Source organism: Eutrigla gurnardus, assembly GCF_963514095.1.
Source record: "Eutrigla gurnardus genome assembly, chromosome: 7".
In the NCBI taxonomy this organism is placed as follows: domain Eukaryota; kingdom Metazoa; phylum Chordata; class Actinopteri; order Perciformes; family Triglidae; genus Eutrigla; species Eutrigla gurnardus.
Window position 1 is genome coordinate 13,749,206 of NC_139921.1, and position 27,760 is coordinate 13,776,965.

Below are 27,760 nucleotides of genomic sequence, written 5' to 3' on the forward strand. Positions count from 1 at the left end.
CTGACTTGCATTGCACAGGGATTTGTATTGTGAAGAGTGTTTAGCTGAGCTTAACAGGACTGGGAGGTGTGTCAGTTATACAACCTTCTTCTATTGGTTATAAGTGTATTTAAGAAAATAATTAAACAGGTATCAAAGCATAAAAAATAACACTTAGCAGTTTTTGAAAACATTAAAATATGTATATGTTTGAGAGCTAAACAGCTTCAAATGAAATCAACAATAGTTAAAGTTATATTTTTCCTTATACACTATTTATGAAAGAGGACAAAAATACTGTACATTAAAACAAAGTGGATTGTCAAAAAATACTGAAGGCACATCCAGAGTCAAAAGGTTAAAACACGTTCCACATGTTCAGGCTGAACATCTTCTCTTCTTCACGTCCTGACTGGGCATCAGCTGAGCACCAGCTTCTCCCACTCACTGACCATGTTCCTTATTTCCTCCTGAGCCTCTTCAAGGTGACGAGCTTGTGGGGTCCACCTCAGAAAAAATCCTAAGGATAAGACACAGGCTTGATTCAGCATCAACGCTGGCTCATGACTCTAAATAATGACAGCATGAGACTCACATTAGAGGCTAGGATAATGAATGAGCATCACTGCTACTACGAGCCAAAAACTAGAATTACCGCCTTGCGGTTGTATGCCTCCGCCAATCAGCCATGTTGCACTTTACAGACATGTCTGTCCTAAATGTCATTATTTTATCCTATTAGACATTTGTTTGAAATTGTCATAATTTGCATAATAATTCTTGAGTTATGGCCTAGGTGTTTGTGCCAAATAAGAAGACATTCGTTCAAGTTGTTCCCAAGATATCATGAGAATCATGGAACAACTTGAAAACATAATGCCTCTGTCGGAATAAAAGAGAGATTATTTTTCAATACTTTAAAGCTCACCTCTCCAAAGCTGTAGAGACTGAGGGTGGACTGAGGGCCAGATTGCTAACTCAGTGGGCTCAAACAGGGGGTTGGAGTAATAGTATCGCTCCCTGGGCCTCAACAGGGCCTGGAACAAACAGTGAGTGTTCTCCTTCACTCCAAGAGCACACCTGAGAGAGAAGAGTAAGGTGGAGGGTCACTAACACCTTGCGAAGACGGTTTGAAAGGATGAAACTGTTGAGTTTAGTGTCAGCCGTCAATTCCTTAATGCCCACTGATGCTGAGATGTACGACTGACCTCTCCCGATGGCTGTTACACAGGAAGGTGCCATAGTCAGATGCATAGGCCTCAGTAGCCAGCCTCAGAAGCAGTGCCTCAGAGAAGCCCATTGCCAGGGGAAACTGACGCCACACCTGCCACACACAGTCCATCAGCAGCAAGAAGTGTGGGGACTCCTGCTGGAGACGGGCATGGGAGAAGGCCGAGTGGGCACATCGCTGCTGGAATGGGTGTCCTGCCTGGAAAGAAGAATACTAATTGATTCAAACATGAATGCAGTACACACCATACTGTTGTGAACAAGTGAAAAGCTTGTTATTTTTTCATTTTCTGTGTCAATTCCAAAGCTCATGCTGGGTTGCACAGTTGAAATATTATCACATACCTTATCAATCAACTTCAACTTTATTGGTCAATGTACTTCAGTCTTGTCTATTTAATTAACTCTAAATCATGAATAACTACTTTGCTCCATATGGTTTATCTTCTGTGTTAATTGAACATGTTAAAGGGATAGTTCGGAATTTTGGACATAAGACCTATTTTCCAACTCAGCCGGTGTGTTCGAGATGTCTGGAGACGTTTTCAAGAAATTTCATTCAGTTCTTCTAGTTGCCGAATTCGCTTGTGCTATGGCTAGCGCATGTCAATTGTTCTAGTTAGCATGGCATTAAAAACACTCATACCGACTCCACAGTGCACCCGAGGCAAATCAATTAAAACACTAGACTGTCGATGTACATATCTGTTTTGATAGAATAATATTTGAAACAAAACTAACCTCGCATCGCATGAATCATCCATTTTTTGAGGAACTAGTTTCTCAGCAGCAGCGGAATTTTACTTTGCTCCATCGGACTCAAAACTCTAAGACGCGCTGCTCGGAATCCAGCCGGTAAATACACACCTGAACACCGCCGATTTGTCGGCCCTTAAGCCCCCAAGGCTGTCTGAAAAGCCCTCAGAGCTCACTCAAACACCGGGCAGCACACGGCCCCGCGAACCCACAATTATGCACCGCAAACCCGAACCTCTGCTCCGTCTGGAGAACCGTAAACCCTCGGACGCGTTGCGGGGGATTCCCTTCTGGCACCACCAGTCTCCGTTTGTTCGGTCCCGGTTCTCAGCTCCTCGGTCTCCACAGACGCTCGTTCACGTTCTGCCCTTTGAGCATCCTTCTCGCGCAATTCTTCCTCTGTATATTCAGGCTCGTACAGGTACGGTTGGGTTTGGGTGGAAAAAAACTCCTCATCAGAGTCTTCAAAAGTTTCAGTATATTCTCCAAAAGTGGCCATTTCTGTGAGATTGAAGAAACTAGCACTGCAGGCTACTCTGCATCTGTAGCAATGACAGCAGGTAAACAAACTATTATAGAACTGGTAACTTATAAGTGCTAGGTGATATCACATATATGTACATCGATAGTCTTCCGTTACAATTGATTTGCCTCGGGTGCACTGTGGAGTCGGTATGAGTGTTTTTAATGCCATGCTAACTAGAACCATTGACTTGCACTAGCCATAGCACAAGCGAACTCGGCAACTAGAAGAACTGAATGAAATTTCTTGAAAACGTCTTCAGACGTCTCGAACACACCGGAAAACCACACAAAATAGGTCTTATGTCCAAAACTATTCCTTTAATTTGAATTGTTTGTTGGTTATTTGGTTGTGCTGCAAAATTAAAAAATACTGTTTCATATTTCTTGTGTAGACAAAAAAATGAGTTGTTTTTTTTCGCTCAGGGAGCTTAAAGACAGGGAGCACTTGTGGAATATGTAAGGGATAATGCCCGACGAGGTGTCCATTGAATGGACGACTTCGCGTCAGACGGTTCACGCCTCTGCGTCGTCCATTCATTTCTGTTAATGGACACCTCGAAGGGCATTTTCCCGCTTATACCATGGTCACCTACGAAAGAAAGAAAAATATAATCAATTAATAATACTTTAATGTGTTTTAGAGTTGAAATCGTAAGGGTTGTTTATCTTTACAAGTCGAGCGGACTATGTAATATCTCCCGTTTGCAGGCGTTGCCAAGCAACGTGGCCATAGCGACCCGACTGGAGCAGTTGATCAGTGATGGGAAGTGAGATGATGGCTTAACCTTACGTTACGTGATACAAAGTATCATTTCAGAAGGCCAGTGCACTACTTACAGCTTGTGTGTGTCCAGAGGATGATGCAAAATTTTGTTTCAAAGAATCAAAGTTCACAGATAGTTTCCTAAATCGTTTTTATTGCAGCAAATATTGTCCACCATCTAGCGTTTGAGCCAGCGCAATAATTTAGAACTGTCATCAGGCAATTTGACGGAACGTCTTTCCTAGGTGTAAATTTACACTTTTTAACCTACACCCTCCAGCCAATCAGAATCGAGTATTCACCCAGACCATGGTATAAGAAATGTCAAATGATGATGATTAGAAAAAATAGTTCCTTCGTGAGAGAAATGCTGCACAGGAGAAAGAATTGTAGGATGGAAACATTTAGAAACAGAGTCCCTAGAGGCAAAGAGTAAAGAAAAGCCTGTTTTGTTCGATCCATCACCACTACATGCTGCACACTGAATAGGATTTGTGTTTCTTAAGACATTTCCTGTCAATGGTAGACTATGGAGCCATATCCTTTTAGCAAGAGATCTGGTTCTAACAACATGTGAGATAGGGGACCGGGGACTGATCTGCAGCAAAACAGCAAGTGTTAAAGTAATAAAACTCAAATAGTTCTGTTTTTGTTTTGATTTTTTTGGAATGCGTCTTAACTTAACAGAAAGCATTAACAGAAAGATTGAACATTTATTTAATATAAGGTTTTTGTATCCCATAAAAATCATAGGTAGGGCATTCTGTATGTGAAAGATAATAATAAATAGATAATACATAAATATACATATTTTTTTGGACGAAGTGACCCTGTGCCACTGATACTGTGTCTCTATCTATTTGAGGGTTGTATTATTTTCTTTTTTTTCTATGACCTACAGAATTGACACACTTTATTCCCACAAGTCTTTGCAAATGAGTCATTTAAGCATTTTCCAATGTTTCAGCACATAAACTCACCTGTACCCACTCCCTCTCCAGTAAACACAGGAAGCCCTCCAGTGTGCGGCAGCATGGGTCCATGATGAGCTGAGCCAGAGTGCTGATGAGCAAAGTGGAGTCTGTCCCTTCAGAGCCATGAACCAGAACTGAATGACCGTCCCTGGACAAAACCAAGAACTGGCATTATTTGTTATGCTATCCTCATGTCCTTGCATGCATGGAGATAAGCTCAATCTGTATTTATCCCAAAGGAAAATGCTGTGCAGCAGTTTGAATGTGAAGTGGGAAGAATGCTAATTTAAAAAGTATAAGATAACAATAAGAGGGGCAAGAAGACAAGACAAGAATATGCTTTTTACGGTAAGTGCAGACCGACTGTAATTCCACACACACACACACACACACACACAGAGCTTGGGTGTAGTTCCTACCTCTCCACACACTCTGCAAGCAGGCCAGCGGTTGACAGGGCAGTTTGAACGTGAGACAGCCACTTTGAGTTTTCAAGCTTGCTGAGCCAACGGTCCATATTATGAGACTCGTCACCGCAGGCCTCCACCAGTTTAATGAGACTCTCCTGCAGCGGTTTACCCCTGTGCATGCACATGAAGACAATATGAGCATCATAATACGATGAACAGCATCCACTCCCACTGAACACTTCTCACACACACACACACACACACCTCTCCATCTGTCTGTGCAGTCTTTTCCAGCTGCTGTAAAACGATTTGGCCTCAAACCCTCCACCCATCATCCGGGCCTGCAGTGCCTGCTGACTGGAGCGTGTGTCAATAATGTAACCTTTGTCCGAGCCATCAATCACAGCCTGGAGGAGGTGCTCGTCTTCTCTGCAGCGCTTCCTGTTGGCTCCCGTCAGCGGCTGACTGCTGCGCATGATTACCTGAAAAGTATGGATTTGTGTTGTTTGTTCATGGCATGTATGAATCGCAGGTCAGCAGCGGCGATACCTCAAAGCGCCTCACCGTGCCGTTCTTCCTGTGGTAGTAGCAGAGGACAGGGAAGCGTCCTCCCTGTCGGAATTTGGCCACCTTCTCCAGCATGTCATCGTCTGTGTTCTTGGGGACGATGACAGCTGGAGGGTAGGAGGGACACACTAAGTAGTCCCTGTTCACAGTGCTCAGTCGCCACCTATCATGCTGCAAACAGGAGAGAGAGGACCATGAAGGCTGACATAGGGCATATAACCTGCACACAGCACATTCATGTTTACCACCCTACAGCTACAAAGGCAAATCTGCCGACCAGCAAAAAAAAAAAAAAGCTAACGCTCTCTCATTAATATGTTTATATCACATTTGTTACATATTAAAACTGAACTGCAAAACTGATGAGTCTGAGGTTCCTGGAGTCTCATAATAAAGACAGATCTCCAGGAAACCACTGCTTTCAACCCAGAAATAGTCCGGCATGGTACCTATACTAAACAACTTTTTTGTACGGAAAAAAAAATATATAATGCGTCTGTAAAGTGTTTCTCAGGTTTGTGTCTATGGAACAATTCATAGATGAAGATCGAATTGTTTCAGTGCATTAAGATGGGCCTCCCAAGCAATCAAGCCGAGCCAAGGCTCAACTCATCCTTCCTTTAAAGCTTCTTTTCCCAAGACACAAGATCACCTCTAGTCAGAAAGACCAACCAAGAAGCAACCTTTCCGTTAATGTTCCAATGGGATTTTCTGTTGGTTTTGTTTAGTTTGTACCTTTAGTTCAGTTGCTAGTGATTTAGAACATACAGTTTTGAATGCTCACTAATCTAACTTACGGCACACTAAACAACACATTAATAACACACATTACGATTCAAAGCCCACAGCCGCCATTTTGTAACACACAGACACACACATTTGTATAGTAGTTAGTTAGATAGGTTACTTAGACTTAGTGTATGTTTATTTGTTCATTGTTAATGAACAGTTCTGAACTGCTGTGTTTATATTGTATAAGAATGAATGCTATCAACCTCTGCTCGTCAAAGAATTCCAAATTCCTTCAGATGTACAAGCTGTTAACTTTATGAAAGTATTAATTCATTATTAATCAAAGTTCCTAACTGATAGTTAGCATATAAAATTAGACTGAATTGTATTGTGAATTGGTTTTATTAACCTTTTTTTTCTCATTCTCAATTTTTTACCTTCAGACACAGCCAGGCAACATGTTTCCATGTTTCAGGTATAAAGCTAAGCTTACCGTCTCCGATAGTTTCAATCTTCTCATCTAACTCCGCTTGAGAAAGGTCAACCACATAACACAAAGCCCACCCCTCATGGAAACGACAGGAATCAGCTGGACAATGTGAAGGACAGTCACCAGGGCAGCCTGATGAAAACTAAAGATATCCGACATATTCTGGGAACATTGTGCCTATAAAACATATGCAACAATACTACCCTCTGGGTCCACCCATCACCATAGCAACATGCTATCCCCAGAGGAAGATGTACATCTGTTAAGCACAAATTCAAGCTGTGGGCCTCACATTCTGAAATTAAGGGAAACAAATGAAAGCTAAGCAACAGGGATATCCTGATTCTTGACCCCTGCGTTCAGTTTCCCTGACTTTTTTCCTGTCATGCGGTCCTTGCTGTTGGGATGAGTTGACACTGTGCATATATTTTTGATGTGTTACATCCCTGTGCGGCAGAAACAAGTTCATGAATAACTTATAGAGTTTGTTGCTTACGAGTTCCTTCATTTGACTGTAATGCTTTTCAGTGGACGAGAGGCCCCACTGCTCCTGCAGGTTGACATCAGAAGGTCTGTAAAAGAACGGATACATCTCTGACACAACGTCCAGGCAGGACAGGATCTGGAGAAAGGGACAGAGCGATAGTTTTGTACCTCAAAAGAGAATGTCATCAGACGTAAAGCACAGATGACAGCAACAGGCGGAAATAATTAGAAACGGCGTATTCAAAAAAAGAATATGAGATTCCATCGTATTAACAGAAAAAAAACACTGATTTCCTCATCAACGTGGTTTAGGATGAATCGATTATTTATTATACCTCAATAGAGCGTGCAATGTTGAGACACTGCTCCATGCCTGGGATGTCAAGCTGGAGCACATGCAGATCTTTACACTTGATGGTAATCGTCCCTGAGGAGCCAGATATCCTACACACACACACACAAACACACACACATACACACACACAAACACACACACATACACACACATACACACACATACACACACACACACACCACTATGATGCAGCAGAAAAGGAAGTTGCCCCCAGCTGTGTGGGAGGAGGCCTTTCTCTTGATGAACCCCTACTGTCTTGCTCAGCAAAAACACGTCGAAGGGTTTCAACAAGCTAAGGAAAAGCTGTTGGCAGCAAGCAACACACAACGCGGCGTGTGTAAGGCGACACACGCCGCGAAAAAGACACTTGCTGTCATCGTGTTAAGCAACAAGAGCAGCAGACACATGGCAACACAATATGATGTCCAACCTTTGACTGCGGCCTGCATTACCGAAGAGGCCGGAGTGGCCCAAAAGGTTTTCCACACTGGTTCAAAAAAGATTTGAGGAATAATGGAATTAGACATGAATTAGACATGAATTAGACATGGATTAGACATGAATTAGACATGGATTAGACATGAATTAGACATGAATGAGACATGCACTGACAGCTTTGGTGTGATTACTTCTGTTGATTAGTGTGATTATTTCCTTTATTAAGGCTGTAACTCTAAACCTTTGAATCGAAAGTGCTGGAGAGTTCAACATACCCATATTAAGTGCTGCAAGTGTTTTAAAGCGATCAAATACACATCAATGGAATTCTGTTGAATCCAATTTTTTGTTGTTGGTCGATTTGGAAACATGGAAGTAAAACGAGTGCATACTATATTTCCATCTCATGTGGCACTGCTGGACTGAACATCTTGATGAGCTGTGTATTGTTGTTGAGATCACTCTGGTCCGCCTCACCTTTTCTCGATGGCATCGATGTTCCTGAGAAGCAGCAGGACCTGCCTACAGCTGCCGTCCTCCCTGTCCGAGAAGAGCAGGTGGTGGCCGGTGATGCACAGGGTGCCTCTGCTCGGCGGGTGCAGCGGCTGTCGGAGTACAACGTCCCCCACGTTGGCGGTCTTGATGTGCTCAGAAAACTCCATCAGTCCCAAAGCAAAAACACTGAACTTCTTAGTGCACTAAGTGGCCAAAATCGCCTCTCTTGTGAGAAAACTAAAGTCCCCTGCTCTCGCTCAGTTGGCTGGGTAGCACAGCAGTTGCGCTCTGTTTGTTCCGCGATAAAGAGCCTATAAATATATTCATTATTTTCTCAGCATAGCCGGGCCTTAATATGCTGCGCCTTCCCTCACTGCTCTGGGAACCAAGATGCGTTGCTTGAGGCGACAAAAGACGGAAGTTGGACGTTTCCTGGCAAACTGCAGCACTGAGATGTGTCATTGCTGCTACAAGTTTCGCTCATTAGAGAGAGGGGGAGAGGGGCAGCAGTGGTGTGCATGTCGTATAATGAATGGCCACTAGATGGAAGCATTCTCAAAGGTAGAGAGCTGGTCTTCAATCACGACAGACATTTAGCTTGGCTCCGTGGATGGGTGGAGGAAGTATTTGAGTCCACAATGTAAAAATACTCAAGTTTTGCACTACTTTTAATATTTGACTTGTAGCCTAGATTACTATTAGGTGAATGTAAAAGTCAGTAAGACAAATATATATATATATATATAATACATTTTATTTGTAAAGCCTTTTTCATTGTAAAAAGCAATCCCAAAGTGTTACAGAATATATTGGAATTTACTGCTGCAAGAGTGCAAGCAGCATTTCAGTCTTTCTACATTAAGTACTCTGTTTTAATACTCTTGTTTTTTAAATTTTTTGCATCATTGAAAGTTGAAAGTGAAATGTTTACCTGCAAAGCAACTGGCAACTAAAGAAGTATGATATTTCCCTCTGAAATGTATGACAGTACAGTGGTGTATTTACTTACTACTTAAGTTGTTTTTTGAAGTACTTTACTTGGATTTGTCCATTCTATGCTATTTTATACTTTGGTTCACTCTCCTGTGAGTCTATTGCTAAATTATTATCTCAATGTGCCAGCAAACTCAAGTATCTTTTTCGCAGAACAAGGCATTTAAATTCTGTCAAGAAACATCTTGTGTCATCTTTAATACAATGTAATTTCAATTTCATTCGATTGGTATTCATTTAATGCACCCCCTCAAACTCATGTTGGCAGCGATGAATTCAGGGGTCGGCTCCTACATATTTGTGTTCTAAGCTAAAAATGGTCCATACTCAGCATAACTATAATACCAGAGTGAGTGTGTGTTCATGTTAAGTTCCTTTTTTATATACTGGGGCCATGGCGTGGAACAGCATTGCACTACATATAGTCTTTAAATATGAGAGGTGCTTGTCACTTTACTTTACTCCACTACATTTTAGTTGACAAACTGTAGTTTTTCTTTGCTGATTGCAGATTTCACATCCAAAACATTACAAAGCAGCTACAACATTAAAATTCTTCTTACACATTCATGCAACAGTAATGATGAGACACTAATGTAAGCATGTGCAACATGTTATCATGAAGTCCTTCTGATCTTGACATTCAGTACATTTCTGTAATCTGAGGTTAGAACATTTTTCAAATTGTTCAACTATAAAAGTAAAACTAAACTGCACTATTTGTGAAATAAAACCTTGATTAGCAATAATGGTAAATTATATTATTTTTAGAGGAGAGAAAAGGTGTATTTGCACTTGTGACTCCAATGACCCACATTAGACTGTATGACCTATTTCAGTGACAACATTACACATCTTGAACTTGTCTGTTTGGTTCATTCATGTTGTATTTGTATTTATTTTGTGCTAATAGTCATAGTTCAGGATAACAGATTCATTTACACTTGTTTTTTCCAATGTGTTTTGGTCTGCATCTGTATCGCCCCCAGTAGAATATTTGTCATTTATATATTTATGTGGGTTGTTCCTTTATTTTGATGCACTGACACTGATGAAGTGCTGGTAGTCAAAACATCTGTCTAGATTAAACTGATTTTTAACTATAAATGACTTCACTTTTATGCATGTTCTTATTTGTTGAAAATGATAATGTACAGTTTACCCAGTGAAGGGCCAACATGTCACAAATGAACATTCTGTATTCAACCATGTAAAACTCTATCAAAGTGAAAAGTAAAAATCTAAAGATGATACATTTGTGCACTAGAAATTAATATTTCATTTAATATGGCAATTGATTTACTGTGATGAAACCACTGAATTACTGATGAACATTTATAACAGTTTTACCTTTATTTTGTATTTTTAATCAGTGTGTGACATAGGCCACACTTTGTTGAGAGGTCTTGAGGAAATTCAAGGAGATCTGGTTTCCTTGCAAAGGAAGCCGAACTGAAGGATCCAGCCTTCCTGTCCTCCGTCTGTGGGATGGGCGGTTACTGCTTCTACGCGCCTTATAAAGGAGGCAAGGACCTGTTGCGCTCTAATAGCCGAGCTGCCAATCCAGGAAAGTAAAACTTCCCATTCCCGAAGACGCGCATTCATCACTGCGCCGATGGATTTGAAAGAGTTAGGAGACGAGTCCTCCGAGGGAGACTCCGAGGATCTGGACAACGTGAAAGCACTTGCAGAGAAGCTGAAGTTGCAGACTCGCAGACCGTCCTATCTGGAGTGGCAGGAGCGGGTCCAGAGTCGCGCGTGGAAGGAAGGTGATCTGGCAGACAGCGCGAGCTCTGGAGGACAAGTCGTGCCCGTGCCTGCAATTCTGAGAGACGAGAACTCGGAGCTGGTTGTGCGCAACATCTGTGGCTTTGATACTATCGATGACGCTTTGGAGTTTCTGAGAAAAGAGCTGGTGAGTGACTCCTCCTTGATTTCACCCAAAAAACTCATTATACTGAAAAAGAATGGTATTATTTTTAGAGGAGATTTGCCAGCTTTGTCAGACCAACATGATTTCCAAAGTTCCTTATGCATGCGTGAAGTAGATCTCCCCACTTTCACCTCTTCAGGTGATCTGCTGACTTAAATTGGGGCAGAGCATGACTGACTTCATGTTGTTCTCACAGCCTCAACAGTTTGTGAAATGTGTTTTCTCAGACTCTCAGGCTGCAGCCGGTATATTCCACATGCCAGTGATTTACTAACCTTGACAAGAAATAACTTTGATAAGATCCATATCCAAACATACACATACTTCCTGGTATCTCATGGATTCTCTTCAACCTCTCTTTCTCACCCGCCCCTCACCCCTTGCTCCCTCCTCAGAGGGAGATGCAGGTCCAGGACCACCATCTGGCCCGTCAGCTGATCCGCCTGCGCGGGGAGATCCACCGGCTGAAAGTGGAGCAGGTGTGCGACCGCCACAAGGAGATGCTTGACGACGCCACGTACGAACTGGAGGAGTGTGGAGAGGAGTCGGACCTGCTGTGCGACATCCCTATGAAGGCTGCCTTCGCCCTGTCCACCCCGCTCAAACACCTGGGCCTCACCAAGATGAACCTCAACTCCAGACGTTTCTCACTGTGTTAAAAGACAAAAAACAACCTTATTCTGGCTTATTTCCTTCTCCTCCTTTCTTCCTCCAGCTGTTGACAAAGGGAAAGTGACTGCCAGCTAATGGTATGCTGGTTGGACATGGAAATGACTTTGCACCTTGGCTTGACATGCGTGAGGACGCCTCAGTGTGCAGAGGAGCACACACCCTTAATGTAATACAGACACACCTTCCATGTTAACAAGACTGTTCTTTGCACAGCCATGCTAATCAGAGGGCAGTTAGATGAAGGCTGGGCCGTAAAGGTAGAAATGGAATGGGCATTCTATCTTTCACCCAATGATAGCCAAAGAAGTGCAAAGCAGTTACGATGAGACTTGTACTGTTTTACTGAATGATTGTTATAGAGTTAGAGGCTCAAAAAAGGCTGAGCTTCATTCACACTACAGGAGGGAACCTTTCAGACGGGTCAGAGTACTTAGAAGGAGTGGTTCCCAACCTGGGCATCGAGGCTCAGACATGCAGTTGCTTTTTTGTTCTTTAGCAAATCACCAAATAGTTTCATCCCTTCCACCCTCTGGTTTACATCAGTGATGAAGGGTTACATTCAGAATTCAGCTTACATCACTAACAGATTTTTTTTTTTTTTTGGCGTAAAAAAAAATAAAGTTGGCACGTCCAGTCCAGTCTGGTCAAGTCTGGTCAGATTAAGGAAATATTCAGCAACACTTTCTATTAAATAGGGCCCTTTAATACAGCAGCATTATTCCAGCTGTTGAAGCCGCGGCTTTGTCCCTCCCCCTATCCTCAAAGGAAGTGGGAGGTCACACCAGCATTTTTATGCCTTTTCTTCACAAACCATATATATCGCCACAGCTTCAGCACTGCAGTGACAGCATTTTGTTTTCCATTACAGTGTTCAGATGCTGCAGAGCACAGATTGGAAACTATATATATGGCTGGACAGTGACCGGGTAATTTAGGACTAGTTAACTGGTTTATTATATTGCTTAATATTATTAGTATCCGCACATTGGAAAGAATGAGATGTTTCTGTTGAGTGATATATGACACAAAATATATATTCTATATATATATATATATATATATACAGAATTGCATTAGTGTTAAATCATGCTACTACCGTATAATATGAATGCATCTTTTGACAAATGAGGATCAAAGATAGATACCTGTATGTATGTAAATGTAAATGCATTTTGCGCACATACAGCACAATATTAAAAATACTTAACCTTGATGTCACTTAAATTGTGTTTTTGGTTAGCATTTAAAATGCTGTACAGGGTTTGTACTTTGGGCTAGTTCTGTGCATGCATAATATACTTTCAATCTTTATCCAGGCTAAATGTCACAGCATACCCCATCCCATCCATCTGGTCTTGAAGCCATCCTTGCACAATAGTCTCTTCTTTCCTGCCACGAGACATTCATGACCTGGTGTAATATCCAAACATTAGAATGAGGCCCCACAGGGATGTGCAGAAGCACAGACATTGTTGGACATAATTAGTCAAACAAGAAACCAAATATGCCTTGGCAGAGTGCGGCCACTGTGTGAAAGGAGAGCACAACTAGGACTGATGAATCTGATGCGACATACTTCAGGACACGGATGTGACGTTCAACCTCGATAGTGGAAATGATATCATATGGGAAATATACAGAGGCTGACGTTTTGTATCCTGAGGCCCTCACTTTTGAGTGAATTATTTTACAATAAAGCTCTGCAGACTATTCTTTCTCATGCCACTCAGTATCAAACCACATGCTCATCGTGTGAGCAGAAGCCGTTAATAGATTGTTTGGAAACTAAGCTAACTTAAAAATGCACAATATTTGAGTGGCTTTAATGACTTTGTGAAAGTGTAGACGAGTGAGTATTACAAAGCCACACTCGCTCACAGGAAAGAGGCCAGCACCTGCGTCGCCGAGTGGGGTTGAAGGGAGGTTGGAAAACGTTCTACATTTTGATTGTATCTGGAATTGATTGCGTAACAGAATGTGATTTCCAACCACATTTGGAAGCAGCGACAGCTGTGATCCGAGGGAAACTAGGAATGCCCTTAAAGGCTCATAAGGCCTGCCACAAGCTTATCTCCAAAGATGGTGGGGCTTTTCTATGTACGTGCTAGTTGATGTACGGCATTTTGTCATCATATTAATGAGGGATTTGTTTGATTTAACACTACGGACATGGCCTTATTTAAAAAGGCCCAGTAAAATACATATATCCATATCAAGAAGTGAAACTACCAAACCCACCCTCCTAGATTAAAACTCTCTCGCTTATGTGCTTTAACGGAAAAAAAGTGAGCTCCGGTGGTTTCATCAAGTGAGACCAAATCTATGCTGTGACTGAGTCTTCTCAGCACATATGTGAATGCACTTCCTGTAATGTTTGGACTGACTTCCTGCCAGTGCGTGCTCTGTAGCAGCAGCCGTTCACCACAAGAGAAGAGATGCGACCCAAAGCAGAGTTGTTTGAAAGGAAGAAAAAAAATGGAGCGACGCAGGCTTCGAGTGCGCTTGCAGTCTTAGAGGCTTGTTAATTCATGTCCTCTCAGGGCTAAACAGGACTGTGACGTGGCCTCCATTCAGTAAAGAGTTTGGTTGTAAAGATGATTCGTACGGTCATCCGCTGAATCACGTGTGTTCGTGTTTTCCCTCCTGTAAGCAATATATTTGCGACTCCATTCGTCTATTATTTGTTTATGATTTGACTTGCCTTCGCCCCAATGTCAGCTGCGATTGGCTCCAGCCGCCGCAACCCCGTACAGGATACGTGGTGATTGATAATGCATGGATGGACTTGGTTGAGAAAACCAAGGGTCTAAGTGTATTTTTAGAATGGTTTGCAGGCCACACAGACACAAACCACATGTTGATGGATGAAAATAACCTTGTTGATGCCTGGAACCACTACACAGGAAACCGATGCACCCAATTCGCAAAATTGGGTTTGTTATGTTTCATACTGTAAATATAATACATTGTACTTAATTATACTACTGCTAAGCTCAATTGCATATTGTTTGGATGCTGCACAAGATAAACTTCTGAATAATCACCTCAACCCTAATACGTTACAGGTCGCTGACGCACAGAGCTTACACATTTATAAATATAACCTCACCACTGTCTCACAACCATAGCTTCCTTTTTTCAACTGTATTGGAAACATCTTTGGGAAAGGTGCTGTCCTGACCCCCTTTACTGCTTATAACGTTCACCCTGCTTACACACAGCTGCATAGCAAAGCACCTGTTAGAAGCCTGCAGAACAACCCTCAACATTTCAACGACAGGAAACTGTCTGAGTCACTCTCCTTCACTCCTCCAAAGCGTGCGTTTGCGCGTGTAGACTACAGACACACCAGCATCATTGTGTTAGGTAGGTAACAGAAGCGGATGATTACATCTTCACACCCGGGCTCCAGTGGTGAAAAACTCACTTATTGCTAAATAGCTATAAGAATTCTTAATTACGAATATCTCTATGGCGGCTGGTGAAATCTGATATTGTTGGACGCTTGAAGAAATAAATCAAAATTTAAGAGGTAAGTGTCAAACTTGTGAGTCTCTCAGTGTTACATAGGTTGAGAATTATAAAGAAAGAAAAAAACTGTGACTTAGCTAAAGGTGATCATTTGCTTGTAATTATTATACGTGTTATTTGAAACTTGCTACATAAATCAGAGGAATTATTTAGAGTTGGGATGGTCTTTTGATTTTTGTGTAACATATGGAAATTGATAGAGAAGAACAATGTCCACACTTAGTAGCAATAGCTAATTAGCCAAAATCCATATTTTCTCAATGATTGGTAATTTCATTATTTTAACATATACTTAATAACAAAACATATTCAGATACTGATTGTGTCATTGTCACTGCTGAAAAAGAAATTCTCTATTACAAAAAAGGAGTTAAGAAAAATAGCTTGCTTTCTCATTGTAAAAAAATATGAATCCATTTTAAAATCAAATCTAAATTTCAGGCATGTACGTGTCTGTACATTTTTCAGATACACAAACTATTTGTGAGAGATAATGTAGGTGATGATGAATGTGAAACGTGGTATTGGGGTGAAGTAAGTGCAACAGCAATTAAAATGACATAAAGTACATTAAATTACATACTTTTTTTAATGTGTACATTTATTTACGTTCAAAGTGTGCCTTTTCATAAGGTGTAGTGGCATACAAGCTTTACTGACAGTGTCATTCTTGACAACCGTCGACATACTTTGCAATCAATATCAGTCAGTATTTGTTTGGAAAGGCCTTCAGCCGTGGATCATAGAAAGAAGAGGGTAGCCCCTCAATGGAAAATGCTGACTTTGTTGTGTAACTCCCTATGTGCGGGTGAGTAGGCGTCAAAGTGTTGATAATAATAATATAAAAAAACTCTTTATACCCGGATGGAGTCCGGTGATTTGCTCCTCGGGGTCTCAGTACAGTGGTGGTTTGTTATTGCCGGGTCAGGCCTCTCCAGATTTTTCTCACGGCTCTGAGCCTTTGGGACAGGCGGCTGCTGCGATTAGCCCACTGACCCTGCTGTATGAGTGGCCCAATGGGAGCCAAGTGAGCTTGAGAAAGCCAGTTCATACAGTGCACTAGTATAAAACAAATCACAGAACACATAGCATAGGATTATACAAGATTAGCATAGATTTTTAGAGAGCCTACTGTTCCCGTCTGAAGTAGAATTAAAACATGTCACGCTTGTGATTTGCTATGCTGAAAGTTGTAGCTGTTTGTAACAGTTCTGGATGGGATTTCTTTTTTATTAGACTGTTGTGTGCAGATTTAATGTAAAAAAATGTGCCTAAAATGAGAGCTTTTACAGTTGTTAGCCTCTTAGTTTCCAGCCTACGCCTCCATTTTGAGGCGAGGCCTTTGTCACATCCGATCAAAGCAGTTTTCAGAAATGAAATCATTTTGTGACTTCTATTAGTTTCATTTATGTACCAATCTTACAATGCAATTTGTTGTTTTTTTCATTTCATGTGTTTTTTAACAGCATTCGACATCCATAATTCTAAATGCAGCGCAGGACATTAAAATGAGAGTATGTCTATTATCTTATGAACAGTCCATAATGCCTTTTTTGAAAAATAACTTGAAATTGCAGAAAAGATGGGATGTAACTGCAGCTCGGACTACTCAGACGGCGATTGGATTGAGAACTTGGATGAAATCTGTGAACAATGCAACTGTCCCATACCTCCCCAGTCATGCAACCCAGTAAGTGTTCACATGAATGGGTTTTGGTCGTGCGTGAGGTTAGAATGTGTGTGACCACTTGGAGGACATCGACATAAGTTGACTGCATAAGGGAGGAGGTGTGAACGTTACATGGGCTGCCACAATTCATTTCATGTTGTGTAAAAAATATGTAACCATGAGCAGAAGAAAACACGATCTGTTGTTGTATGTTTGAGTCCAGTTTTACAAGTTTTACAACTTACATAATTGCAAGGGAATTTCTCTTTTGTGTGTGATTCATTGGGAGAGTAATTATTCCCTCAATGCTGTTTGTTTCCTCTACATGAGTTAGAGATGTAAGTAAATAAAGGAGAAAGCCATCAGTGCCACAATACATCAAGACATTTTGTCGATGAGAAATGAAACAAAATGATTATCAGGGACATTTTTACTTTGAAAGCAATATTGTTTTGTTTTACTGCATGAATATTATTCCTCAGAAATATGAACTTAATATGTTTGATCTTGTTTTTTCCTCATCAGTACACGGACCAGTTGATTCCATATCCATCACAGCATTCACCTCCTATGTCTCCTTTACCAGGTGACAAGATACACTACATTTCTATTTATTGGACATTGAAAATATGTATATATATATATATATACAATATATATGAATACAATATACAAAAGCTTTTATTTCTTAATTTATCCCCAATTAAATTGAAGCTCAGATGTTTATTTCACAGTTTCATATCTTTCAAATTCTGCATTATTCACTTCTTATATCACGTATTTACTTTGTTTTATCTTTTATTGAGGTATTGAATGACACTTCTAACTAATACAAAAATCAATTTAGCCACATTTGCTGCCACTGTGGTCTCACACCGCCTGTGTCTCATCCTGTATTTGATTGAGTACAGCGCACCTAGACTAAGCAAGAGTTCCTACTTCACTGCCACTAATCAACCACCTAGCCTACCATGTGTGAGTAAAACTGTATGTATTTCACTTATATTTCACTTCACAAAAAACTTTCAATGTTCCTCTTGCAGTCAACCTTGTAGTGGCCATTTACAGTTATGAACCCAACCATGATGGTGACCTGGGCTTTGAGAAGGGAGACAAACTCAAGATCATCAACAAGTAAGCTGCTCTTTAACATAGGAGGTCTTAAGCTTGGAAAAAAAGATTTTTAAAACCGTTTCAGCCACAGACAACAATTTGTATTTAGACTATCCATTCAACTTCATTTAGACCTCAGCTGTGTGCCAGACCACTACAGTATGCTGCAAGATAACCCATGTCCATACTTGCCAGCTATGTATATATATGATATATAATTTTACAGCTCCAAAAATCAAACCTGAGCAACCCAACGCAGTTGCGTACCACTCAAAACTGCCACTAACTGCTGCACTCGAAGTTAAAATTACTTGCTGCTGACCTATATATATATATATATATATATATTACTGCTGCTCTATGAATGAAGTTTAACAAGCTACAGGCTACTGTATAATGATGTATATTGTAAGTTGTAACCTCTCTGGTGTCTTCTGCTGATATGTAGACATTTCATCATTTAAAATGTAAGGAAGTTATTCATCCTAGATAGACTTCTGCAACACGTCACCTATATGTAAACGCATTGTCTTATTTGACTTCCAGGGATGATCCAGAGTGGTATTTGGCAGAGTCTCTCACCACAGGCCAGAAGGGATACATCCCGCACAACTTTGTTGCTATGACTACAGTGGAGACTGAACCGTACGTCATACAGGAAACACAAAGATACTGCTCTCAATACCATGTCACTCAACCTCAACACCATCTTGTTCCATGCATGTGTGTGTGTGGGGCGGGGGGGGAGGGGGACAGGGAATGTGGTTAGCTCAAAAGTGTGAAACATAGTGTGTTTCTGCTGCAGGTGGTTCTTTAAGAACATTTCTAGAAACGAAGCCATGAGGCTCCTCCTGGCTCCTGGGAACACGCTGGGCTCCTTCTTGATTCGAGAGAGTGAGACAACCCAAGGTGATCTATTTTTCATCATGGCATTGACTCATATACATTAGATACATTATACTGTATTTTACATTTTGTTTTGTTTTTTAGCTTTAAGTATATTTGAGTATGGCCTTCCACTGTTACACTTGCTGATGTGTGCTAACATTTTTAGACATTGAAATATTTGTTGTGTGAAACATTCCACATAATGGGCTGGTATCCTCTATATCACTAAGTTTTATTGTTACTGTATCAGCCCCCTTCCTGCTTCCCAACATGCTTAATTTCTTTAATTTCTCACCACTGTATTCTATGTTTCATTCATCACACTTTTTGTGATGGAAATGCAGCACAAATACTGAAATACTAACCTAGACTGATGTGTCATAAATCAACAGTTTTGCACTGTACATGCATTTGCATGGCAAAAGATCTATATTTGAACCTATTACTTAAATGAAGCTAGTATTGATATAATGATGTTAAAATGCTACACATGAGACCGCCAAACAGACATTTAAACCTAATTCAATATGTGATTTCCAGATATATCAGGTGAACTCTACATCATCTCATATTAGATTATGCTTCCTCTTTGTTTCAGGGTCATTTTCCCTTTCAATCAGGGACTTGGACCACAACACCGGGGAAGGAGTTAAGCACTACAGAATCCGCAACATGGACAATGGTGGCTTCTACATCACAGTCAAGATATCCTTTAACTCGCTGAAGGAGCTGGTCCAGCATCACTCACGTGCGTGCTGCCTGTTGGAGGGACTCGTCAAAATTGCTGTTGGTGGGTCTTCATCCGAATGATTTTTGATTTTTCTCTGTGTCGTCCAGGCGAAGCAGACGGGTTGTGCGCAAAGCTGATGAAGCCGTGTCAGTCGAGGGCCCCACAGAAGCCCTGGTGGCAGGATGAGTGGGAGATTCCCCGTGAGTCCCTGAAGCTGGAGCGCAGGCTTGGAGCAGGACAGTTTGGAGAAGTCTGGATGGGTGAGTGACGGAGAAGATGATATGGGGATATGTTTTTCCATTTTGTGCATAGGGGTTTGTGGCATATTGCACAGATGCATCACATGTACAAAGCCCTGTTGCTCAATGAGGTTGTGGGCTTTTTAAAGCCTTCAGCCAGGGTTTTTTCTGCCGCGTATGCAGAACTGTTTCCTCAACACACTCTTAATTGTAGGCTTGTATAAGCTGGTTAACTGGAGAATGATGAGCGGTATTAATCCTGTTATGCAACACTACTCCAACTACATTAATCTGAATTTCCAAAGGGCTCACGGATTGGAAGAATGATCTCTTAACAAGAAGGCAACAGGTTTTGATCATGTTTGGATGCCATCACCCCCTTATTATTATTCAGTTGGACGGGTATTTCCCTTATATTTTCCATCTGCTTTTGCCAGCACTTCAAGATCCCAAAGCAGCCACTGTACGACAGATAAACATTGCCAACAATGGAACTTGTCCTCATTTCACAGCCACTTTCTGTTTACAGGATCTTCTTTCATGTAGCGTGGGTACTTTATTTGTTTCACTCACCTCATCCAAACATTGGTTCAAGGACATATTTGAATAATGGGAGTGACTGTCACTTGCTATGACCTGTTTATTCTTGTAAGTTGAACATGACAATATGGAGGAATGCTTGGAATAGTGATTGTGATCTGTTGCCATTGCTATGATTCATCCATGGTATGAGATGCTCTGCGTGAAGATGGAACTGGTTGGATGTGGTTTTGATTGTTAGATGTGTTAGCGTACCACATCTGGAATGAGATCCCGTTTGCAGGAGAGTCATGTGTAACTATTTTCACATACTTGATCACAACTCATGACATACTGTATTTATTTATGACATACAGGCTGAGATGAAAGCTCCCTTGGTAGACTTTTATATTCAAGATGTAGTAGTCCATGTGTCCCCTTACTTTGATTCAAGCACCAATGTGAGGTGGACATTTTTGGTTTTGAGCCAAATAGCTCGACAACAATGGGGTGGTTTAACATAAAAATTGCTATCATGTTCATGCTCCAAAAAGATAAAACCTAATGACTTTGGGCTATTCCTCTAGTGCCATTATCAGACACAAACACACCAAACAGCTGCAAAAATACTGACATCTGCTGTACTCTGTGTTTAGTCCTAATTTGAAAAGTGGACATGCTAACGCCCTAAATTAAATGATGATTTAAGGTCAACATTATTAATATGACGTAAGCACGTCAACATTGTAATTGTGAGCGTGTTAGCATACTGATGTGTGTTGTATGCATGGCTGTAGAAACTTGATTTAATCAACGCCTTTCAAAAATCCACTGTTGTCTATCTGTTTATTTTCAGGTATCTACAATAATGACAGGAGGGTGGCAATTAAAAACCTAAAGATGGGTACAATGTCAGTGGAAGCCTTCCTGGCAGAGGCCAACATGATGAAGAACCTGCAGCATCCACGACTTGTCCGCCTCTTCGCCGTTGTTACCCAAGAGCCAATCTATATTGTCACGGAGTACATGGAAAATGGTGGGTACAAATAATCTATGTGTCACAGCCTGTGGTTCTTTGCTAATAACGTCAACCATCATGAGGAAATAACAGATATTACCGAAAGCATCAAAAGAAAAAGGAAAACCTGGTCCCTGGGCATTTCCCTGAAATGAATGCTCATTTGAAGCAAACAGAAAACGAAATCCTTCTGTAATCATACCAGCTCCCTTCAGTTCAGTTTAATCATCTGGAATATGCCTCAGCCTGTCTGAAACGATCATTTCTGTAATCTGCTGCCCTGAACACTAAAGGTGGTGTCATCAGGGTAATGTCTGCGCCTGGAGCAAAGACGAAGCACGTTTTATAGGCAGTGGCGCATCGTAGGCGTTCAGGATCAAACATGTTGATCTGGTATCGGAACAAGGGTGCCAGAGCACACCCTTGAACACAAGACTGGGCTGCCCTGTGTGTTTCACCCTTTTCATGAGTCATAATGTTTTCAGATGTGTGCTCCATGTCAGTGACTCTGTTGAATTAGCTGAACACCTTTTCATCTCACACAACCACAGCTGCCTTCCTGCATATTTGTGTTTGATAAAAGAGGCGATACGAGATGCACATTACTGGAACGTTACCAAATAATCCTCACCCGCGACTGGACATGAATGCAGCGGTGAGATCAAACCTAAATAAGGGAGCTAAGTCATGAGCCTTGCTTCCCAAAGCATGCTGCTCTGCTGAAGTGGCCTGCCTTCTGATAGGCTATTTTCAGCTTGTCCTCACGCCGCTCCCGTATTCACTGCTCTTTGCTGAAATGTTTCAAAGCAAACATGAACTTTCGCTTCTTTTCCAGGCCACTCCAGACAGGCTGGTGTTTACTCACCGAGGGGAAGTCTCCCCTGGCCTGTCTGAGATGAGGGGGTGTCAAAATAGGAGAGTGTGATACACCCGGTTATTGTTCACCGAGACCCCTTGATGATACTTGGCTGCTTTCCAGAGTCTGTATTACGCACATGCATCCACAGACACTCACAAACACATGCACATACGTACACCTATACTGGAGCGCTTCACGTGGGAAATCACTGTTATTCACAAACACAAGCAATGAAATAGGGTTATGGTAACAGTAGCAGACAACTTTTCATATATCAAGTTCTATGCCCTGTAGTAGTTTGTTAGGCCCAAATGCCGCAGTCATGTGGATGGGGTCCAGTATCTGTTTCCCTTTGACCTTAAAAGTCTTTGTAATTCTTTTTGACTGGGAGGAACAATAACAAAATGTATAGGGAGATTCTGTCACAAACACAGCAACAGCCTTACAGCTGAATTGAATGGAGTAGCTTTGTATGGTCTTGTATGAGTGGCCTGTAAACCACCAGCAATGTCTCTACATGAAGCTGTCTCTTTGTCTGGGATCCACGTGTGGACAGGACACAATTGTCGCCTTGTTGGCAAGAGAAAGGATGGCTCCGAGGTCGCGTCTTTCCAGTTTGTCCCTTTTTTTTATCACTGAAGTCAACAAAGATGGAAAATAACAGGCGTGTCATCCCAGCTTCCCATTGTGACCTTGACAAAGAGCGTTCCTCTAGCTCTCAGACTTCAAAAGCAAACTTCCGGACTTAAGCACAGGAGCAAAGGCCTCCTCTTTCCTGGCATAGTCATTTCTCTTATTTCCTTTGGTTTGACTTGGGTTGGGCTGGTGTGCAGAGGTATTGTTCTGGGCTAATCAAACTCAACACAATTTCTGCTGTCAGACACTATGAATCAACTTGAGTAATGCTCTGTGTACTTCCTCAAAGTGTTCTGTTCGCTGATATGAACGGCTATTCTGGTCCAACTGTCTATTTATGTCTGTGGAGAATCATAATATTTTCAACCATGGAAAATATCATCAGTCTTCTGGACTCGCCTTTTGTTTTCTAGCAATTTCACATCCAATACAAGTATATATATCTGTAATACTCTAGATCTACTGGTGTAATTGGTGGCAGTTGCAGAATTGATAGTTTATCATTTGCAAAAAAAATAAGCTCATATTATTCATGTCATTTTTACAGGTAGCCTAGTGGATTATCTGAAAACAATGGAGGGAAGCAGTTTGCCCATGAACACTCTGATAGACATGGCGTCTCAGGCAAGACATCTCTTTTGTACTATCAATGTTTCTCTACTGTTACTCAATATACTAGATTCCCTTTCGTTCTTTCACTTCCTATTCTTTCACCATGATCCTCATAGACAGGAAACTGACCACTGTTGTAATGAGACTTCCACTCTACACTGATCTTGTAATAAGGACAGAGCTGGATGGGTGTGTATATGCAGAGGTGTGATGAATGTCAGTCTGGACATGTTAGCACAAATAAAACTGTGTTACTATCAATCATCCCCAGCATGGGACAAATCCACCAAAGCAGTTTTTGGTAATACGTAATATTTCATCTACTCACCATGGCATCGGCTCAGATACCAAAATGAGGGCAAGGTGACAAGACCTGAAACTGAATGTATTATGGTGTACATTTCCTGCTTAAGTTCTGTCTATTTTCATCAACATATAACAAATATTCTCTATTCACAGCAGTAAATTCGCTAACACATCTGTCCATGTCTGAGAGGTAACAAGTCCACCTTCCACCTCGGAAGTTCACTAATTAACATGTTATGCCTGGATTGTTTAGTGAACCGCAGAAGTGCATGTAGATTTATTTTTACCCTTGGACAGAGCCAGGCTTCCTTCCATGTACCACATACAAGAAATCAAAACAATGTCTCTCACTGTCCCACGGTGAGATAAAGTGCACAGGCACAACAGAGAAGACTAAGATTTACTAATACACAATAAAATAAACAATAAAATATAATATTTACTATACTAAGTGGTACTAAAACTATACTAAAACGCAGTAGGTCGTACTAGCAGCAAAAACAGTATAATAATAATAATAGTGAAAAACAGTCAGAAATAGGAGCAGAACATTTCTGTATGGTAGTGCATGAGACAGTTGTCTGTCTGAAGAGTGGTTTTTTTTTGGAGGGGGGGGGGGGGGGGGCAGAGAGGATAGTAAGCTTGATAGTAAGCTAAGCTAAACTACTTGCTTCTTTTGCAGTGTGCAGATATAAAGACAATATCAATCTTCCTGTCTGGCTCTTGGCCACAAAGTGAATAACAGTATTTCCCAAAATGTCGAACTCTAATCACACCTTCATCTACTTCTCGAAATGTTACATGCAAGGAAAAAGTACTTTGACTTCTGCCTACATGTGTTGTGGGTGTGGGAATGGAAAACAACCATAGGATGACAGACTGAAATTTTTCAAAGTCTATCAAGACAAGAAATTCTTCATCCAGATTAGGCAATTTCTCCGACGCCTTAGAGCTTGGCACGTAGAGCTTTGTGGTGAAACTATGCTACAGGAAAAAAGCTTTGGTGTTGTCATGCACAGAGAGCATTAGCGGTAAGCATGTAAATCTAACCATCATGTGATGGAGCATTACAATTCACACAATTAATGACATTTATGGCTGCAGCATACTGGACACTCTGTCCACAGCCTGATTGCTGCTAAAAATGTGTGTACATGTATGCAGTCTAATCAGAAGAGCTTGAGATTTCACTGAAATGTAGCCTACATTAGCCATAGGAGAGTAAAGAGATACCTTATTTCATGATTACAAAGGAATGGTTTAAAGTTTCAGTTTCACAAGTCGTCGCCACAATCAAATTGAGAGTACAGAGACGTCAAGTTGCCTGAGTGTGAAGTTGATCAAATACACAGACATACGCACATCTCGTGTTTCTGACAAGACCCGCAGGTCCAATTGCACCTATGCGATAGATTCTTGTGTCTGAAATATGCACCACTGACCTAGAGAGTTAAACAAAAAGACATACAAGACTCAGATGCTTATCAACTGTGTGGTATGAATTCTGAGGAAATCGTCTTAATTCTTGATTTAGATAACTCAGACACAAATTGCTTACTGCAATAGGTGTAGGCCTAGTATCAATTTCCGTCTGTGCTCTGCCTATGTAGAAATGACTCATGTATTTGATTGAATCAGAACATTAACTGGAATAAGCAGCCAGTCTGCAGTATGCTAAGGTAAAGGCACGACTGCAGCTTTTAGTATCAGGAAGTAGAGCACAGCTGTGTACCTGGGTGGAGAACAGAGGTAAAGGTTAGAAGGAAAGGGACTGACCTGGGGAAGTGGAAAACTCCCTGGTTTGGAGTTCACCAGACCAGTTAATCTGTCCCACACACAGAAATATAATAAAATATTAAAATATAAACAGGCCCCTCACACTACACACCTCAACGCACAGTTCTAGGGCTTAACAGATTATGTGCTGCCCCCTGCAGGTGGCTGATGGCATGGCTTTTATTGAGGAGAAAAATTACATCCATCGAGACCTGAGAGCAGCCAATATTCTGGTGTCTAATGAACTCATCTGTAAGATTGCCGACTTTGGACTGGCAAGACTGATCGAAGACAACGAATACACAGCAAGAGAGGGTAACAAGACCTTATTAAAATCACTTATATCACATGTTCTTGTGAGCCGACTGACCGCCTTTTTTCAGGTTAAATAATGTGTCTTATAGAATATTATTTATGAAAAGAATTTGTGTTTGAGTGCATTTGACATAGAAAGCAATGCCCTTGTATGATTTAAAATAAATAAAAAGCTAAGCAACATTAAAAATAAAGTGTCTTCCTGTTTTAACAGGTGCAAAGTTCCCCATCAAATGGACAGCCCCAGAGGCAATTAACTATGGAACCTTTTCCATAAAATCGGATGTGTGGTCATTTGGGATCCTCCTGACAGAAATAGTGACATATGGACGCATACCGTACCCTGGTAAAAATTCATATACACGTACCAATCATAATCAAATGCAATCATCATGGATCACAACTGCTGAAAACATCATATCCATACTCTCCTGCATTTTATCTGTTGTTCAGGTATGTCCAACCCAGAGGTAATCCAGAACCTGGAGCGTAGCTACAGAATGCCAAGGCCAGAAAACTGTCCAGAAGGGCTTTATAATGTCATGTGCCTGTGCTGGAGGGAAAACCCTGAAGACAGGCCCACCTTTGAGTACCTGAGGAGTGTTCTGGAGGATTTCTTCACTGCCACAGAGAGGCAGTACCAGGAATAAACCTGATGCGGCAGAAAGACATACAAACTTACAATAAATATACTCAAACTAAAGGAAACAACCTGTGAAGATGGATGCTGGCTTTTGTTTTGTTTGTTTTTGAAGAGTACATGCCTTAATATTGATACGGTGGAAACTGAGATTTCCCAAATAAGAATACTTTGTTTCTGCTCCAAACTTATTCTGAAGTGGCCTCTTAGATAATCAGAGACTGCAGAGCCAACAACAGAAAGGCGAGTGATCCCCATGCTGCTGGAACTGATGTAGCTGAATAAGTAGTTGCTCTCCTGGTGCTCATTATTGAGATGTAAATACCGTCAAAGTGCTTCAGCTATGTTTTATCTCTGCAATTGATGAAATATTTTCAAATTGTTTCAATTGCAGTAAAAATGTACATGGATGTTGTTTATTGTTACATTGAATAAACCAGAACCCATCACAACCTGCTTCAGCTAAAAAGAACCACCATCAGCCAGAAAATACTCAGTGATATGTTTCATTAAATGCAATAAACGCTTTATTTGTTATGTAAATGTATTAAATTGAATTATACTGCATTCTGGACACTGTTGTTTTGAGCTTGTGTTATTTTGGCAACAAATTATGTAGATATAGGTTACAAAACATATATGACAGCCACTCAAAATATGTATATCATGCACATTGGCTTTCAATGATATTGAGCAGGTAGGATGTAATAGGTACAGTTGCACCAGAACTGTACTTATGTACACTTTAGAGATACTATGAGCTGTTCATGTGTACTTTCATTTGACTTTTTTCTATTCTACCATATACTTTTTAGAGACATACTTGGTAGATGCATTATCATGGATCACCAGTAGCCGTATGGGTGAAAAATTGCTCCGCCTAGAGTCTAGATCAACTGCAATCACAATGTCGCTTACCCATCAGTTATAACAATTTGAAACTATCATGTAGGCTATAATATATACAATAGGAGACATTCTGCAGGATAATGAGAACGTCTACAATACATTGTACTACTTCTGTACTCGTAAAGGCTTTCTCGCATCGTGGCGTTGTTACCTAATTAATAAAGGGGTCTAAATATTTGATCCACCAAAACACTGCTAACCA

General features: G+C 41.0%; 4 protein-coding genes across 4 annotated transcripts in view; 3 read left to right on the forward strand and 1 right to left on the reverse strand.

Moving 5' to 3' along the window:
- The window catches only part of LOC311016390 (putative histone deacetylase 1-B), a 42,178-nt gene that overhangs the window by 9,410 nt on the left and 5,008 nt on the right, over positions 1–27,760 (forward strand). The gene's annotated exons all lie outside the window — the stretch shown is intronic.
- Positions 348–8,596, reverse strand: LOC311016436 (myotubularin-related protein 9-like). The gene is given in 12 exon segments (XM_084014109.1): positions 348–417; positions 423–499; positions 908–1,059; positions 1,188–1,408; positions 4,234–4,375; positions 4,647–4,808; positions 4,902–5,119; positions 5,202–5,375; positions 6,923–7,048; positions 7,248–7,356; positions 7,698–7,754; positions 8,183–8,596. Coding segments are annotated over 12 exon segments (1,683 nt in total). The 5' UTR covers positions 8,368–8,596; the 3' UTR covers positions 348–357.
- Positions 10,735–13,524, forward strand: fam167b (family with sequence similarity 167 member B). Its single transcript, XM_084013413.1, has 2 exons — positions 10,735–11,108; positions 11,522–13,524. Exons 1-2 carry the CDS (start codon positions 10,809–10,811, stop codon positions 11,783–11,785), a joined length of 564 nt encoding a protein of 187 aa, XP_083869539.1. The 5' UTR covers positions 10,735–10,808; the 3' UTR covers positions 11,786–13,524.
- lck (LCK proto-oncogene, Src family tyrosine kinase) lies at positions 15,093–27,223 on the forward strand. Its single transcript, XM_084013319.1, has 13 exons — positions 15,093–15,330; positions 16,907–17,019; positions 17,524–17,584; positions 18,042–18,132; positions 18,658–18,756; positions 18,917–19,020; positions 19,598–19,747; positions 19,837–19,989; positions 21,344–21,523; positions 23,548–23,624; positions 25,856–26,009; positions 26,224–26,355; positions 26,463–27,223. Exons 2-13 carry the CDS (start codon positions 16,912–16,914, stop codon positions 26,657–26,659), a joined length of 1,506 nt encoding a protein of 501 aa, XP_083869445.1. The 5' UTR covers positions 15,093–15,330; positions 16,907–16,911; the 3' UTR covers positions 26,660–27,223.